This window comes from Anomalospiza imberbis, chromosome 16 (assembly GCF_031753505.1).
Source record: "Anomalospiza imberbis isolate Cuckoo-Finch-1a 21T00152 chromosome 16, ASM3175350v1, whole genome shotgun sequence".
Lineage (NCBI taxonomy): Eukaryota > Metazoa > Chordata > Aves > Passeriformes > Viduidae > Anomalospiza > Anomalospiza imberbis.
The window spans coordinates 2255988-2273441 of record NC_089696.1 but is presented as its reverse complement, the minus strand read 5'-3'; the positions used below and the strand labels follow the sequence as shown (position 1 = coordinate 2273441).

Sequence of the window (17454 nt, the reverse complement as noted above, 5' to 3'; positions counted from 1 at the left end):
CATCTCATTGGTAACTTTTCAAAAATGTTTTTAAGCTACTGACAGCGTTTTGACTTTGCTTCCATTCGTTAAAAATCACACCCTTGGGAGCCACATCCCAAACCTTCTGCTCTGCAAGGGGAGACAAACAGCAAGTTAGCCAAGACCTTTGTGGAGAGATTTCTCCCAGCTTTCTCTGGTTTACAATGAAAAAAAAGTGAACTTTTGGGAACCTTGGAGGTCACTACTGGAGGTAGTTCTGGGACAGTCACTCAAGATCCCCATATCTCTATTTTCCCCAGCACCACAGTCATGGGGTGCTGCTTAAGAGCCCAGCACTCCCCTCTCCTTCAGGCTGGCTGTGATTCCAGGGGCCAGTCCCAAGGCAGCCCCTCCAGAGACACCTCCCGTGGCTTCTCCAGGCTTCCAGAGCCCCGAGGGGCTGAGCAGGAATCGGTGTCAATCTCTGCACCTTCACCCCCTCCTGCTCTGTACAAAGGATGAACTTCTGTGCTGAACTCCAAAATACCCCGGTGTAACTTAAGGGGGTCAGGAGGCACTTCCAAAGGGCAGCATCAGCCCCAAACAGCAGGGTCCACTCTCAAATGAATGGATCTACCCCCAAACAGCAGGATCTACCCCCAAAGAGTAGATCCAGCCCCAGCCCCAAACAGCAGGATCCACTCCGCCTCTCCCCACAGTGCCAGAACCAGTGATCACAGAGCACCCCAATCCAAAACCAAACCAAAACAACAACAACCCCAAGAAAAATTAAAACAGTTTTTGCCTTCGTGATGGAAAATGCCTGTGGAAGGGAGGGGCAGCAAGGTGTGCCGGAGGGTGGGAGGAGGGAGGGCTCTGATCCTCAGGGAGATCAGAAGCTCACACCCTTTTTGTCTCTCAAGCTGTCGAACTTTTTAAAAATGAGCCTGACTTCACTGGTGCCTCCCAAGGACACTTCATGCCAAGACATCATTCAATTTAAATAACAGCCCAGGTTAATTACTCTTACAGCTCCATCAGCCCTTTCTGTGCCGAATAAATCACTGGATATTTGTCTCCCTGTCTCTGCCAGGGCCCAGGATTCCAGTACCTGCCCAGGTCCCTGCAGTTCAGCTGCACTGCTGAAGCCTCACCGCGGTGAAGGGATTATTTTCCAGCCCTCGAGTCCCAGCTGAGCCACATTTCTCTGGCTTTGTGCCACGGGGAGGGACGTTCCCATCTGTGTGGAGCCCGGCTGTGATGTCAGAGATGGGCTGGGATAAAGAGGAATCAGGTGTTGAGAGGAACAATGTGGGCTCTGCCAGCGTACCTGCTCCTAGTCCTGGGCTTATTAAAGCTTTCCTAAGCCAGCTCTGTCAAGGACAGACATTCAGATCCTGGGGATCTGGAGCCAGCCCCAGAGCCTCCTTGTTGTGGTTGTTCAGCAGCAGGGCCCACTCTGGCTGCTCTCTGGACATCCAGGGCATTATTTCTGCACCAAAAACCACTGAGCACAGAAAAATAGACATTGCAGGTGTGGGCACAAAAGCAGCCTGGCAGTTTGGTTGCCTGCCAAAAGCGGAGCCAAAGCAGGTACCGGGGAGTGTGCCAAGGGGAGCTCACAGGGCAGAGGGGGTGTTTGGAAGGGGTGAGGGAGCAGTGGGGACCCCAGACAGGGAAGTGACCCCATCCTATCCACAGACAAGGGAAAACCATGTGGGACTTCCCTTTCTTGTTCTGTCAGCATCTGGCTGCCTTGATGGCTCAGGGTAAAGCATCTGAATTTTCCCTGTCATAACTTGTTTTCACAGCCACATTTCCTGGCTGCAGGGTGGTGGAGGCAGGAATTTACAGCAGTAGATTCAAAGCAACTCCTGGAAGGAAGGCATGCTCTGCTTTTTATGCATGACAAACCAGATTTAGCTGCCTTAAGAGGTGATTCTGGTTCCACAGTGATTACTCCTCTATGGTTTAAGCATTTAAAAAGCACTTTAAGATTGTCAGGACCTGTGTTGTGCACAGACTTAGCAGCTCACCTGGTTAACTCAGCTCAGTAGGCAGGGTTTGGCTAAAGCACCCCCAAAACCGAGCTGCAGCAGGAAAAAAAATAGAGTTTAGGCCAGGCTTTGTGCCTTCCTGCCTTGAAACGAGGTACTGCAATCAGAGCAGAAGCCAAGAGCTGAGGAACTTTGCTGGATTTTTTCTCTCTGGTGAAACATTCTTACCAAGTGCTAATTGCTTCTAGCAGGGAGCAATGTTTTCCCTATAGGAAGCTCATCCTGGGGAGCTTTGGAGGAGAAGGAGGTGTAGAAATTAAGAAAAAAAAAAGAGAGCAAAAAAATGAACACATGGGGTGTAAAATCTCAGAGCTGTTGAAAACCAGTGGAAGGAAAACTGTTGCCAAGTACAATACCTGGCTATGGGGGCAGGGAGCAGGGAGTGCTTTCCAAAGCCTCGGGAGAGCTTTCAAGCCTGAGGCTCCCCGTGTGCACAGAGTCCCTTTAAAAGGCACTTCTGAACTTGGTACCTTGCCTTTCCGTTTCTCTGGAATACATTTGAGGTCAGGTCATGTGTGGCTTGAGGAGGGCCAGAGCAAAACCAGGACTGGTGAGGCAGTGCCTGCTGCCCCAGGCAGTTTGGTAAATCTTGGAACTAGGGGAAAACACCCAGATTATCTCAGTGGAGAAAAAGCCCCTTGTCCAGAGCCAAGTACCCACATTTATGTGCATTTCCCACTGCCCCAGAGCCACCCTTATGCAACTGGACATGGCTTGTCCAGTTTGTATTTAAAGTTTGTTTGAAGGTTTGTATTTAAATAGTGCAAAGCCATTTACACAAAGCTTTGTAAAACCCAGGATTTAGCTGTGTAAAGAGGAGCAGCAGCAGATGCCCGTGGCTGGAGCTGCTGGCACAGAGCTCAGACCTCCCCAGGGCTGGGTCATCTCCCTCCCTCCCAGCTGACATGGCAAACTAACCCTGCTTCCCTTTCTCTTTGCCCCCAGTGCCTGCTGGCAGAACCAGTCGGTCCTGGACACTGCAGAGCATCTCCTTTACCCCCAAAATGAGAACCAGGCAAGTAGAGAAGTTTGTGGTATGGATATGTGTGTTCTTTGTGCTCCTGTGATGCAGGAAACGTGTTAATATTGGTTGAAATTTAAAAGAAAATGATAACTTTTCTGAGTCAGAGGTGGTGACAGCCCCAAGCCTTGGCTTAGGCTGAGAGCCCAGAACATGGGGAAGGTGGGACCAAAATCCTGTCAAACTGTCTCCCACATTACAGTGGTGACACAGTTTTGAATCGAAATATTTAGAGATATTGATAAAGGTTCTATATTTTCCATAGAAATTCTGTTACTTTTTATGAAAAATCAACACTGAGAAAAATATCACAGAACTGTGGAATGGTTTGGGTTGGAAAGGACCTTAAAGCTCATCCAGTTCCACCCCTGCCATGGGTAGGGACACCTTCCACCACACCAGGCTGCTCCAAGCCCTGTCCAGCCTGGCCTTGGGCACTGCCAGGGATCCAGGGGCAGCCACAGCTGCTCTGGGCACCCTGTGCCAGGGCCTGCCCACCCTCCCAGGGAAGAATTTCAAGTGTCTGTGATATTTGTCAAAAATAGTGACAAGAAATGTTCGTTCAGCCCTATAGCCAAGCTGGCACAGGTCCTGTGTTCTGAAAGTTGCATTTCAGAAGCCCAAATCCAAGTGGAAGAGGAGGAGTGAAGCCATTAGCCATTCCAGGGATGGTCTAGCTGAATATTTTCTCAGTAATTCAGCCCAAGAAAGGAAACACTGAGCTCCAGACATGTGGGCAGCTAATGGGAATAAACTGCATAAATACATTCAAAATTCGGGCTGTAATCATCAAAGTTTAGTTCAAAACAAATGCGAGGTTTGGAGAGAGGAGGCAGAGCCTGAGGAGTTGGGATCAGGAGATGTGAAGTCCTGGTGGAGGTGCCCCTGCCCGTGCCAGGGGGGGGAGTGACATGAGCTTCAGTTCCCTTCCAGCCCACACCATTCTGTGATTCTGTGATAAAAGACTTGTGGAGAGTGAGAAATGATAGCAAGTGGACAAACCTCTCCTCCGGATCCCTTTTTTCCCCCAATAAAAGCCCAGCAGGAGAGTGCAATGTGTTTGTAACCTCATCTAACACATCAGAGCTGCTACCTTCAAGCACCAGTGCTCTAAGGACTGAGCCTTAAAAGACACCGAGCCCTCTTTGAAGTGTGCATTCCTGCTTTCACCGCAGACAGAAGCACTCCGACTTCCCCGGAGTGCCTGAGCTGCCGTTGCCAGCCTTTCCCGAGGGCACAGCGGCTCCCGGCGCTGCAGTGCCCGGCTGCCTGCACGGCTCTGCGGAGCTGCAGGGCTCTCACAGCCCAGCCCTGGCTGCTGCCAGGGTGCCAGGCTGTTGCCAAGGAATGTGACAGGCCAGCAAGTCCAGGCTGTCTCCTGATTTGCTTTGAGAGGACATTCCATCTCTGTGCCTGACATAAAATCCCTTCTGCTTGCCGGCGCTGGGGAACGAGCCTAACAGGGAGAGGCTTAGAGGGCTTTTTGTGCTAGAGAGGAGAAAAAGCAAATATGCCCAGCCCTTCTCCCTGCTCCTGGCAGCCTGGGATGTGCAGTGTAATCCCTCTGGAAGCAGGGAGCTCGGAGTTTTCAGCAGGAATGCAGTCCTGGGACAGCAGCACATCTCCCTGGGGGGACAAACAGCACAGCAGCAGCTCCTGCTGGTTTTCCAATGGGCCCTTTTCTCCCAAGTTCAGGGTAGGTTCAGGAATCACAGTGAGATCTGAGGAGCAAAGGCACGGGAATCTGTTCCTCAAAGGATGGCCCCAGGAATGATGTTCGAGCCTCTGATCTCCTGCTAATGAGTTTGTGAAATGTCAGCCAGGCTTTGCAGGGCAAAGCTAATGAGCAACAACACGGTATCAGGCAAAGTTCAGGAGGGTTAAATGAACATGGGTTTCAAATCCTCATGGTTTGAGGAGAGCCATGAGCAGAGCTGCAGCCTTTCCTGGTGGAGTCGAGCCATGGAAGTGAAATGGAATATCATCCTCGCTCCCAGTGTGATTTGGGATTAGCAACAGGATGAGAAATCAGCTTTCCAAATGTGCAGTGCTGACATCTGTGCCTGCTTCTGCTGCATTCCTGGAGCACCTTCACCTGCCCTGGGTGAAACAGCTGCCTGAGGAGCAGACAAATCCAGGCTTTGGGAGTTCCTCGTTCCCCCCAGTGACCCTGCAGGTGCCAGGCACACTCAGCACAGCTCACATTTGGAAGTGACAGAGCCATGGTTTGTTGGTGCCACCATTAGGGGCTGGTGACCTTCCACAGGGGTGTCCCAGATGTTCCTGCAGCTGGTCCATGCCCAAACTGGGATGTCTCCAGTGCTAAGGGAGTGGTCAGGGAGTGCTGTGCTGGGCCTGGGGCCTGGGATGTCCTGGGGCTGGACATTCCCCTCACCTGCAGCAGTGACTGTGGCTGGGATGGCGCTGTGGGGACAGAGTGGCTGTCCCTCGGTGACATCACTGACCTGCCACCATCAGAGCAGTGGGGTGACACAGCTCTGTCCCTCAGTGAGAGCCCGCGGGGAGCAGCCCAGCCTCCCCTGGCAGCACCAATCCCTCCACTCTGCCTGGAGCCACCTTCCCTGCAGACACCTGAAACGGGGAACTGGAGCAACACAGGGAAAACCCCTCCCAGCTCCTCTTGGCATGATCCTCACCCCTCAGCAGCAGGCAGAGGGGTTTTTTTAGTCCCATGAAAGAGACTAAAAAGCTGTCAGGAGAGGCAGGGCTGGCAGGAGGGCCCAAGGGCTGTGTGGGGTGGGTGGCAGCACAGCATCCCCAGTGCTTAGGGGTCGGGGTGCCCATTAGCAGGATTGCAGCCCCTGGCACCACCTTGGCCTCTCCAGCTCACAAACAACCGTGCCAGGAGCTGGGCTTGGGAAGGACAGGCAGAGCAGCCAGGGAGGGAGGGGATTTCCCACTTAGCACCTTGCTTGTTGTTGCTTTTCTTCAGTTCTTTGCAAACATAACTCCTGGGCAGGGCTTCCCTGCTGTGGGACGCTCACAGCCACTTCTGTGCTGGGATTAATCCAGCCCAGAAACAGCCTCTGCACAAGAAACCCTAACCCTGCCTCTGGAAAAAAGTTCCTTTGCCACACACAGAACTCACAGCTCTCCTCCAACCCTTTCCTTGGTTTCTCCCCAGGCCCAGGAGCTGCTCTGCTGCTTTTTTGACTCCCTGACATCAGAGAGCATCCACCGAATTGAATCCCAGGATTGCTAACAGGGATGGGCAAGGCCCCCAGGCAGCCTTGGATGCCACTGTGGAGATGGACACATGGGCACAACCAGCTCTAAGAGCGCTGTTTGTTTGGAATTAAAACACAGAGTCTGAGCTGTGGTATTAGCATGGGTCAGAGAAATGAGAGTGGTGGAGGAAGGCTCAGTGCCCCAAAACAAACCCCTGTGAACTGTGGCCGTGCTTCCCAGTGGAGTCCATCCAGAGGCAGTCTGCTTGTGTGCATGGAGCAAGGCTTGGAGCTCTCCTCTGGCTGGGAAAACCTCGGGAAGCAAACACAGGGGTAGGGGTTCACTGCTGTGTCTCTCAGGTGCCTGGGGACTCCACCTCCCCCAGGCCTCAGAGACTCCATGGAGAGACTCTGCTTGCTGCTGCTCCTCTGGGCCAAAGACAAACCCCCAGCAAATGAAATGGAAATAGTCAGAGGCAAAGCTGCATCCCTGGAGGTTCAGTGCACCAGGCCGAGCTGTTCAATAAGATTAAAGCTGGACAGCTCAGTGTTCACCTGCCTCTGCTCCAGCAGCCCTGCCATGGGCTGTGCCAGCCCACATCCTGCTCCCTGCCATGGGCACACAGCCCTGCTTCCTCTTCCTCCTCCTGCAGCAGCTGCTGGTCCTGTCATCCTTTCTAGGAGCCCAGAGGAAAGGAAGCTGCTGTTAATACAAAGGCGCTCAGCCAGCCTGGGACACTCTGGGGTCTTTTTCCTTTAGGAAAGACTCTTCTCAGCCCAGGAAGCCTCCTGTTCCCACCTTCCCTGCTAAGGCAAAGACTTGGACTTAGACTCTGCCCTGGTGTGGCCTGACCTCAGATCTGGGGCAGTTGTGGGTGCCACAATATCAGAAGGATCTGAAGCTGTTGGGGAGTGCCCAAAGGAGGGACATGGGCATGGGGAAGGGTCTGAGGAGCAGCTGAGGGCACTTGGATTGTTCAGCTGGAGAAGGAGACTGAGGGCAGAGCTCAGGGGGGCTGCAGCTCCTCCCGAGGGGCAGCTCCAAGCTCTGGCACAGGGACAGGGAATGGCTGGAGCTGGGCCAGGGCAGGCTCAGGCTGGATTTTGGGAAAGGTTCTTCCCCCAGAGGGTGCTGGGCACTGCCCAGGCTCCCCAGGGAATGGGCACAGCCCCGAGGCTGCCAGAGCTCCAGGAGTGCTTGGACAATGCTCAGGCACAGGGTGGGATTGTTGGGGGGTCTGTGCAGGGCCAGGGGCTGGATCCATGATCTTTTTGGGCACCTTCCAACTCAGGACACTCTGTCATTCTGTGCATGCTTCTAGTTCCAGCCACGGCAGAGGTGGCAAGAACAGTCCCTGTGAGTGTCCCAGAGGGCAGAGCAGTGTGGCCAGCCCAGCTCGGGCTGCTGTGGGCACATGAGCCTGGGGTGAGCCCTCCTCCTTCCCAGCTCTCCCCTCTGACATCTGTCCCTTCGCAGATGAGACAAAAGTGCCCAGTAAGTGCCAGAGCTGTCAGAGGTGTGGCCCTGCAAGCTCTGCTTCCTGAGCAGGTACCAGTCCTAACACAGCCCTGCTGTGTTAGTGCCAGTAAGTGCCAGAGCTGTCAGAGGTGTGGCCCTGCAAGCTCTGCTTCCTGAGCAGGTACCAGTCCTAACACAGCCCTGCCCTTCTCTAATCCTGGAACAGCCAAAGGAGATTGTCACAGCCAGCCAGGTGTGAGGGGGACACAGTGACCTGCCCTGACCTCACACAGCATTTCAGTGTCACAGTCACAGAAACCCAGCCTGATTTGTGTTGGAAGAAACCTTAAAACTCATCCAGTCCCACCCCCTGCTGTGGGCAGGGATGCCTTCCACTATCCCAGGTTGCTCCCAAGCCCTGTCCAACCCTGGAAGTTTCTCCCGACCTCTGCTCCCCAGCACTGTTCTGCCTGCATGGGCACTTTGGGCTTTGTGGTAGGACCAAACATCTCCAGAAAGGAGCTGGAGAGGGAAGGAGGCTGCTGTCCTGGTCCCTGGGGAGGATGAAGTCCTTGGAGTCATCGTGCTGGAGGAGCCTGCTCTGCTCCTGCAGCTAAGTAGGCCATTTCCTGCACTCCAGGCACATTTCTGTCATGCTTGTAAGCCCTGCACGGCTTTGAAACAAATGGAAATTAAAAGGATCCACCCCCAGCACTCGGGGAATTTATCTGGAAAAGGAATGGAATAAAGACAGCAGCTGAGGGAGCAGCCCTGTGGTGCTGCACGTGAGGAAGGGGCACACGGGGCCAGCAGCAGCCCTGACCCCAGCCGGGTGCCACAAGGGTCACAGAGCCCTGTCCCTCTCACCTGAGCCCTCAACCTGTGGGGCTGGAGCTGGACATCATGAGGGGATGCTCTGATGAGTGCCAGCAGCCAGCCTGGGGAGGTGACATCCCAGTGGGACACCCCCAGCCCATCTGGGCTTGGCAGGAGCACTCCCAGGAGTTGAGACCAATTAATTCATTAATTCATAGAATTAATTAATAAAATCAGAGAATTATGAATGGTTTGGGTGTGAAGGGACCTTAAAGCCCATCCCATCCCCCACCAGCCATGGCAGGGACACCTTCCACTGTCCTGGGCTGCTCCATGCCCTGTCCAGCCTGGCCTGGGACAGGGATCCGGGGGCAGCCACAGCTGCTCTGGGCACCCTGTGCCAGGGCCTGCCCACCCTCTGAGTAAAGATCCATTCACTGTGGAACAAACTAGGGCCTGGCACAAAGCACATCCCATTTCCCATCCCCTTCCATCCCTCATGAGGCTTGAGCTCTGTGAGCCTCCATCCACCCGCAAGCAAAGCCCTGTGCCTCAGTTTCCCACCTAGGAAATGGAGGTGGCAGCTCTGCCACATCCCCCAGGCACAGCAACAACATCCCAAAAATGGGGCAGCACCCAGATATCTCAGAGCAAGGAGCTGCTGCAGTGCTTTGGATTCCTATTTTAAAGCCCAGCTAATTAATCTCAGCGTAACAAACTCGCACACCCTGCGCAGAGCAGGGGAAAGCATCATCCTCTGGTATTTCCAAAATGCCAGCATGCCAGAAATAACCCTGCCAGCCTTTTCTCCTAGAGAATACCCCACTTGTCTCTGGAGAAATGACAACCAGGAGCACCACGAGGCACCAGGAATCAATCCCTCCATCAATGGGAGCTGCAGCTCTTGCACCATTTTTCCCTGGAAACTGCCACAAGGCAGCCAGGATTAGCTAATCAGAGCTGAGGAGCAAATTAATGATTGAAAGAACTAGGAGAAAGGCAGATTTGATCCGAGATTGCCAGCTTTGCAGCTGGCTCCTACTTGCAAACAATTCATTTAGATTATGAAAGCAAGAAATTGAGTACAAAACCCCCTAGATTGTTTGCTTCCTGGAGAAAGAAAAGAAAAGAAATGGAATTTAGATTAAAAATTATGCAGAATAGTATTAAATCCCCACCCTCTTGTGCCTCCCCTCTTGCTGGAAAACCAGAGCTAATCAGAATTTTGCATTGTTCTGCTGCCAGTGTCAGAGCTGCCTCAATGGAGGAGAGATAAAATACAGGAGGTGGCATTTGCTGTTAACTCCTTAGGGTCCTGCCGTGACAAAAATGGGAACACAGTGCCTGGTGCTGAAATCCCATTCTCCCAGCTCCCTTTAGGGGCAGGTGTTGGGGGCAGAGCAGCTCCTGCTGTGCCCTGGGGTGGGGACATTGTGTTCATTCACACACTGGGAGCTCTCAGGTGAGCCCTTTGTCCCTCCTCAGGAAGGACTGGTGTCCCAGGGATGTGCAGGTGCTGGATGCTCTCCCCAGAGGGCACAGGCAGAGCCTCACTCCTGCTGTAGCTTTGTAGCTCCTCTGTGCCGAGGACAGATTGAACTAATTAGCACCCTGGTAATTCCTGCCTGGCTGTCCCCAGCAGCAGTGGGACACTGACACCCCAACAGGTGATCCAGGGGACAGGATCCCTGCCCTCGGCAGCCTGAGCAGGGCAGGGGCAGGGGCTGAGCTGGCAGCAGCTGCAGGAGCAGCTCATCCCCACTGGGCACGGCCCGGCCATGCCCTTCTCCGGGTGGCTGTGGCCCAGGGCCAGCACCCAGCCACTGCTGGGGGAGCTGGGTGCCAGCTCTGCTGACCCTCTGCAGCCACCAGTGCAGCCACAGCGACTGCTCAGCCCGCTCAGCCTGGCCAAACCGACTCTTTCACCCCAAAAATGGTTCTGCTTCAGCCCTGTGCACATCAGCCCTGCTGAGCCCTGGGAATGTCCCATGTCACCTCCTAGAGCCACCAGCCTGGGAATTACTGCACAGCCAGCAGGATTTGCTGCCCTCCCAGCAAACTTGAAAATGGGCACTTGGGTTTCATCTCCTGAGGTCCATGGCTCAGGAAGCAGGAGGAGTTGATAGACTTGCTGGAGCTGTCCTTGGATCATCCAGACTCAATAATCCTGTGCCACACTCCTCCCATGCCCACAGATATCTGCCTTGCCCTGGCTGACAGAGCCAAAAGCACCACTCTTGGCCAAGAGACACTGCTGATCTCCAGGCAGAGCTCAGAGCCCCTTCCAGGGCCCGAAGGGGCTCCAGGAGAGCTGGAGAGGGACTGGGGACAAGGGATGGAGGGACAGGACACAGGGAATGGCTTCCCACTGCCAGAGGGCAGGGATGGATGGGAGATTGGGAAGGAATTGTTCCCTGGCAGGGTGGGCAGGCCCTGGCACAGGGTGCCCAGAGCAGCTGTGGCTGCCCCTGGATCCCTGGCAGTGCCCAAGGCCAGGCTGGACGGGGCTTGGAGCAGCCTGGGACAGTGGAAGGTGTCCCTGCCATGGCAGGGGATTTGGGTGATCTTTGAGGTCCCTTCACACCCAACCCAACTCTCATTCCATGACTGTGATATCACAGGGGTGGTGGCTGGTCCTTGCCTCACCACTGGGGTGGGATCAGGACCTGGGCTCCAGTCCGAGTTCTGTCCCATGGGGTAGGCAGTGGCCCCTCTCCAGTCCTTGATCTCAGGCACCATCTCCAGGCCTGTGGCAGCAGGAGCTGGTGATTAATTGGTCCTTGGCACTCCCCTGGCAGGGCTGGGGGAGCACAAAGGGCGCTTTGTGTGCGGCTGATAAAGGGGCCGGGATGAGTCAGCCGCGGGAATTAACCCAGGGAGCTGGGGCTGCTCAGCCACAACAGGCACAGGAGCTCCCTGCAGCCTCTGAGTGGGTCACGCAGGAGACCAGGGCTGGCAGTGCCTTGTCTGGGCCCTCCTGGCACGGCCATGGCCATGGCCCAGCAGCAACACCACTGCCCGTCCCCAGAAGTGACCAGTTTGATCCAGTAAACCGAGGCAGAAGCTCTGCCAGGACAGTTTCACACAGTGTGGGGTCAGCTGGGACTCCTGGGCCTACAAAAACTCCTGGGGAGCTCAGCTGAGGGGCTGTAGGGGCTGTCTGTCTGTCTGTCTCCGTCCATCCGTCCATCCGTCCGTCCCTGTGGGGATGTTTAAGCCTCATCTGGGGCTCTGCTGAGCCCTGTCCTGAAGCTGTGCTTGGCTGCTCTGCCAGGTGAACCTGAATCTGACCCCTGGAGTCTCCTCCTTGCACACCTGTGGGATGTTGGCCATTTTCTGGCCATCAGGAGCCTCCTGACATCTTTGTGAGCTTTCAGAGGTGATTTTGAAGATGAAAACGTGTGTCCAGCAAGATCACCAAGATGCTGCAGGTGCTCAGGATCCCCAGGTGGCTCCAATGGGCCTGTTTGAGATGGGTTTGCCCAAGACAGTGGTGAGGAGCCTGGAGCATCTCCCTGTGAGGAAAGGCTGAGGGAGCTGGGGCTGCTCAGCCTGGAGAGGAGCCCCAGCTGAGAGGGGCCCTCAGCCCTGGGTGTCCCTGGGTGTCCCTGGGTGCAGGGAGGGGCAGGGCAGGGCCCAGGCTCTGCTCCAGGGGCCCAGCAATGGGCAGGAACTGATCCCAGGAGTTCTATTTGGACATGGAATCATTAGGGATGGAAAAGACCTCCAAGATCAGTGAGGCCAAGCTCTGACCATTCCCACTAAAGGTTCCCACTAAACCATCAACACGAGGAAGAACTTCCAGTGACCGAGCACTGGCCCAGGCTGCCCAGAGGGGCTCTGGAGGCTCCTTCCCTGGAGATATTCAAGAGCCATCTGTCCACAATCCTGAGCAACATGCTCTGGGGGACCCTGCTGGAGCAGGGTGGGACCAGATGAGCTCCAATGGTCTCTTCCAAGTGGATCTATTCTGGAATTCTGTGATCTGCATGCTGTGATGTACCTGCCTGGCACTGACACCTGGGAGGCTTCAAGTGACAGAGGGAAGGAGGGAGCAGGGTGGGGTAGGATGTCCCTGCTCCTCTGCCTCAGCTGGCCATTGTCCCTCAGCTAGCAGCCACTGCCTGCAGACTGGAGAGTGCTTTTGGCTTGTGCCTCACAGGAGCCCGTGGGGCTCCAGAGCCCATAACACCCACAGCTGCAAGCCCAGTTCTGAGTGGTGACTCTGGCTGTGGGGCTCCTTCTCTCCAGAGCTCTGGCAGAAGATCCTGAGCTGGTGGTGGCTGATTCTCACAGCAGACTGGCCAGTGAATGTCCCCCTGAGGGCTGTGGAGCAGTGGCTCCCAGGAATGGTGGGAAAGCTGGGCAGTGACTCGGAGCCGGATGCCTCGTCCTGCAGGGAGGTCACTGTGACACAAATGGGACTGTTGGGCTGGTCCCCAGGCCTGTCCTTCCCCAGGATCCAGCCTCCTTGGGAAGCCAGCATGGTGTTCAGCTCCTGACAGAGAATCCTGGGCTGCTTCAACCCTGCTGCCAGCCCAAGTGCCCTGGGGCTCTTCAGAGCTGCTCCTTCCCCCCACAGGGGCCTATCCAAGCACATGGAAGTGATTGAGGTGCTATGGAGCAAACTAAAGACCTCTGAGAAGTTCCTGACCACTAAATCACCACAGTCCATCCATCCTGAGCTGCTGAGCTCCCACACAGCCACAGCCACGGCCAGCACAGCTGGCAGCCTCCAAATATTGGAGTCCCCCTGGCCCTAAAGCCAAGCCAGTTGTCTGGGCAGCCTGGGGGCAGCCAGCCAGCCCTGGCACACACCGGTTATCCTGGCCAACCTCGTGGGGAAGATGTGACCCAGGAGCTCTGCAGAGCCAGCCACGCTCACGGGGTCCAGGGGGACTTTGGGAAAGGCTCCTGGCACTGCTCCTCAAGCCAGGCCTGGCCCTCGAGTGGCTGCAGAGATGCCACAATCTGGAGCAAGTCCAGTAGAGGCTGAGGGAGCTGGAGCTTGCTCAGGCTGGAGGGGATGGAGGGAATCAAAATCCCTGCCTGGGATTATCGGGTCTGGGAGCAGCTTCAGCCAGGGAGGTGCTGATGGGCTCCTGCCCAGGAGGGTGGGGTAGCCCCAGGAGAGGGACCCCAGGCCAGCTGCAGGGTTTGCCCACTCCAAATGGTCCCCAGTTACCACCCCCGACTTCGTGACTGGAGATAGCTCCACTGCAGGGCATATCTGGTCTTGCCTTGTAAATTGGCCTTGCTTCATTGTGGCTCCAGCCCCGGGGGCACTCAGGTGTCCCAAATTCCTCTGCCTGCCTTCGTGCCGGGGCTGGGGTGGGGGAAACTCTTGTAAATCCTCGTGTGCTGAAACAGTGGAAGGGGTGAGGTCGTGCCCCAGGCTCACCTGCAGCCTTTCCCCTAAACTTCCCTTCCCCTGCGGTGTCTTCAAGGCTACAAGGTGATTAACATCCCCTTTCAGCATGTTCCAGCCGTGTTCAGGATGCCTTTAAGCCCCCGGGGTGTTACACATGGCTTACAAGTTGGGCTCCATTAGCGCTCGATTCGCTGTTTATTAAAACCTCGATTAATCTTGTATTAATGCTCTTCAAATGCGACTTTTGTGGAGGTGCAGCAGCCTCTGAGACGAGGAGCTAAGCTTCTCCCCAGCCCTGTGCCACGGCTGTCAGTGAGGAGTTAGCTCGGGATCTCTCCGGGCTCAGAGCCGGGGGGTTGGGAGGCTGCAGAGAGCAATGATCAGGATGCCTGTGAGGAAGCTCCGATTAATGGGGTAACACCAGCCCAGAGACACCCCTGGCTCTGCTGACCCAAAATCTGGGGCAACTGGGGCAGCAGGGTCCGTGATCTGGGAGCCCACTGCCCACTGTGTCCCCCCCGGAGAAGACAGGAAGGTGTGGGGGCAGCCTGGGGGAATGGATGCCCTGCTTGCCAGGACCCCACAAATCCAGAGCAGGTGGAAGGGTTTGGAATGGGAAGATCCACATCTGAAAAGCAGAAATCTCTCCTGCCCCTGCCCTGGCAGCCGTGTGGCTCTGGGAGGGCTGTGCAGGAAGGAGGAGCGCACCCCAGCTCTCAGAGCCAGCAGGAATTGCACCTCGTGCTCCCCCGTGGGTTTGGGATGCTGCCTGTGCCAGATGCAGAGCCACGGCGGGGCGAGGCGCTGATGGGATGGAGATTTCCCATCCCTGCCAAGCTGGGATGCTGCAGTTGTCATGGCAACGTGGGAGGCCTGCGAGCTGGAGCCCGCAGCCCACCCCTTTGGGGGGTGTTCAGGGCTGGGGGTGCTCCCCAGCCCCCCTCTGAGCCCTGGCACCTCCCTGCACCCCAAAACTGCCATCAACCCCCTCCTCCCAAAGCTGACACCCCCACCCATCCTTCAGCCAAAAGACCCTGCTGAAAACACTACCTGTTCCATGGGGAAAAACACCTTTGGGTGGGAAAATGCGCCCGGAGCCGCGGTGGGGAGCACAGGGCCAGGCGGGAGATGCCGGCGGAGATTCCCGCGGCAGTTTCCTGCTTCCCTGTGCCCCAGGCCCAGATCCCCGGCGGGCTGGGGCCGGAGCAAGGGCAGCCAGCACCCGGCAGGGTCTGGCCATCAGCTGCTCCCTGTGGGATGCTCACAGGGCTCTTCCCAGCAGGCACGGCTGTGCTGGGAGCTGGGCTGGGATGGGGCTGGAGGTGCAGCCAGCTCTGCTCTCCCTCCTCCCAAAGGTGGCTGGGTCGTCACACAAGGTCACCTCTCCCTCCCAGCCTGCTGAGCCGCGCCAGGCGGCACAGGCTGCGTTTTCCCCCACCTCGGGACAGTTTTTGTTGTCTGTCTCCAGCAGCTCATTCTCGCTGGGGCCCTCGGCCGCTGCCAGGCCTTGACTGACATCTGTCCATCATCCCTGGCAGCTGGAACCGCAGACAGCAGCGGGTCCCCGCGGGAAGGACAGGCAGGGACGAGCCCGACTGCGTCCCCTCTGTGGGCAGTCTGCTGCCACCAGCAAGAGCATCGGGATGCCCCCGTGCCTGCTCCCATCCTGCCGCATTCCCGCATTCCCGCTCGGGCGCCCGCCCGGTTCCGCCGGGGCGCCGGGTGGCACATGAGTCACACTTCCTCCCTACGCCCGTTCCAGCGCGGTGCCGCCGCTATTTTTGGAAGTTCTTGAAAGCGGATCAGCCCGAGAAGCGCAGTTCGTGGATGCTCCCCACGCCAGGCCGGCATCCCCCCCGTGTCCCCGAGCCGGGCTGGGGAAGCCCCCGGCAGCCCGGGCCCTGCGCTCCCCTCCCTGGTCGGGATGCGTGGGAACTCCCTCCTCATCCCACGGCCCCTCCTGAGTCAGCAGCGAGCTGAAGCACCATCCTAGTGGCAAAATATTACCTTTTAAAGGGCTTGTTTGCGATTGGGGTGGGACTTCGTGCAATGCCAGCTTGGCGTTGATCGTTGTGCTCCCAACGAGCGCGGATCATTCCCGGTTATTTTTACTCCCAACCCCCAGTGTTTTAGCTGGGGCTGCAGTGCCTCACAAAGTGTCTGTGAGGAAAGCCGCGTACAATCCAGCTCCGGAATCGAGGGGTGGATGAAATCCGAGGCGGCATCAGCAGCTGAGTGTCACAGCCGGGCCTTCCTGGCCTCCCCAGCTCGGAAGGATCTGGTTTTACAGGATGCTGCACCCACACCCACACCATTCCACACCTGCCACCCCATCCCCTTCCCTCCGCTCCTCCAGGACCTGTGCAAATCGAGGATTATTTTCCTTTCAGAGCAATGATTGTGTTGCTCATCCTTCGCCCGGGGAGTGCCCAAGGTCAGCAGCCGTGCCCCCGGAATGTCCGCCCGCCTTCCCGGCCAAACCGGGAGCAAACCCGGAGGAGAGGCGGGGAGGTTGCAGCCCTGCCGGGCAGGTGACACCTTTGCCGTGCTTGGCAAACTTTAGCTCCGTTTTTTATGGCTGAAGCTTTTGCCTGGAGACAAGCAGCTCCCGCCCCGCCGGCGCTGCCGGGCTCGCAGCACCCCGACCTTGCCGGGATAAAATTAGCCCCATTTCACTTTGGATTAAAGGCAGCTCCGCCGGAGCCGCGCGAGCGCTTCGGCTCGGAGACGTCAAATGGCAGCGATCCCTTTTTTGTCTGGATAGGGGAGGGGAGAGTCCTGCCAGCCAGCGCCTGGTGACAATGACATTGATTTCCTAGACCTCTCGGCGTGGCCAAATCTGTATTTTTAGCCGGGGAAGAGAAAAATACGAATCACGTGTCAGAGCAATGCTTTTTTCCGTGCCCTGGTGGGAGGGAAGGAGCCGGGAGCCGTCGCTGCTGGAGCAGGGGATGGGCAGGACTCGCTGCCCGGTCCCCGGAGCGGGGCTGGGGGAGGCACCGGGGAGCCGCCGCTGCTCTGCCCGGGCTCCATCCCCGCACTGCCCCAGCCGTGCCCCACACGGCTCTGGCCTCCTGCAGAGGGGCCCCCACTCCCAAAGGATCCCGTCCATCCCCTCCGCATCCCCTGTGGCCGTTTATCTTCCGGGGCAGGCGCTGCCTTCATCTCTGCTTCCCTGCCACCGCCCCCTCCTCCTCGCTCTCCCCCACCCTGTTCTCATTTCCCCAAGAAGACTTTAATGAAATCTGCCCTTAATTAAATCCACATTCATTTGCATAATTACCAGGAAATTGAAATTAGCCTGCGGACGTGGCTGGAATACATTTGGCATCAGGCAGCCCTGGCTGTTTGGAGGGGGCGGCACCGAGGGCCGCTGGGTGTCCCCCACCCATAGGTGCCCCACGGTGCTGCTCCCCACATCCCTTCCCTCCCCTCCCTTCTGGGGGTGGCCGTGGTGACAGGGTGAAAGTGGAGGGACAGCCACTGCTGAGGCCACGGCAGGGCAGAGGCCGTGCCCTCCACCCCCGCACAAGCAGCATCGCGATTCCTTTAGTTAATGAAAAAAAAAGTCTTCACCGCCA

At 56.8% G+C, this 17454-nt stretch overlaps 1 protein-coding gene across 1 annotated transcript in view; it reads left to right on the top strand.

Annotated features, from left to right (window-relative positions):
* The window catches only part of DNAAF8 (dynein axonemal assembly factor 8), a 91568-nt gene extending 84676 nt beyond the window's left edge, over window positions 1–6892 (top strand). The window contains exons 30-31 of the mRNA XM_068206540.1: window positions 2964–3033; window positions 6185–6892. Coding sequence (XP_068062641.1) covers window positions 2964–3033; window positions 6185–6262 — 148 coding nt within the window. The 3' untranslated portion in view covers window positions 6263–6892. The remainder of the gene's footprint in view (window positions 1–2963; window positions 3034–6184) is intronic.
* The last annotated feature ends 10562 nt before the right edge of the window (window positions 6893–17454 follow it).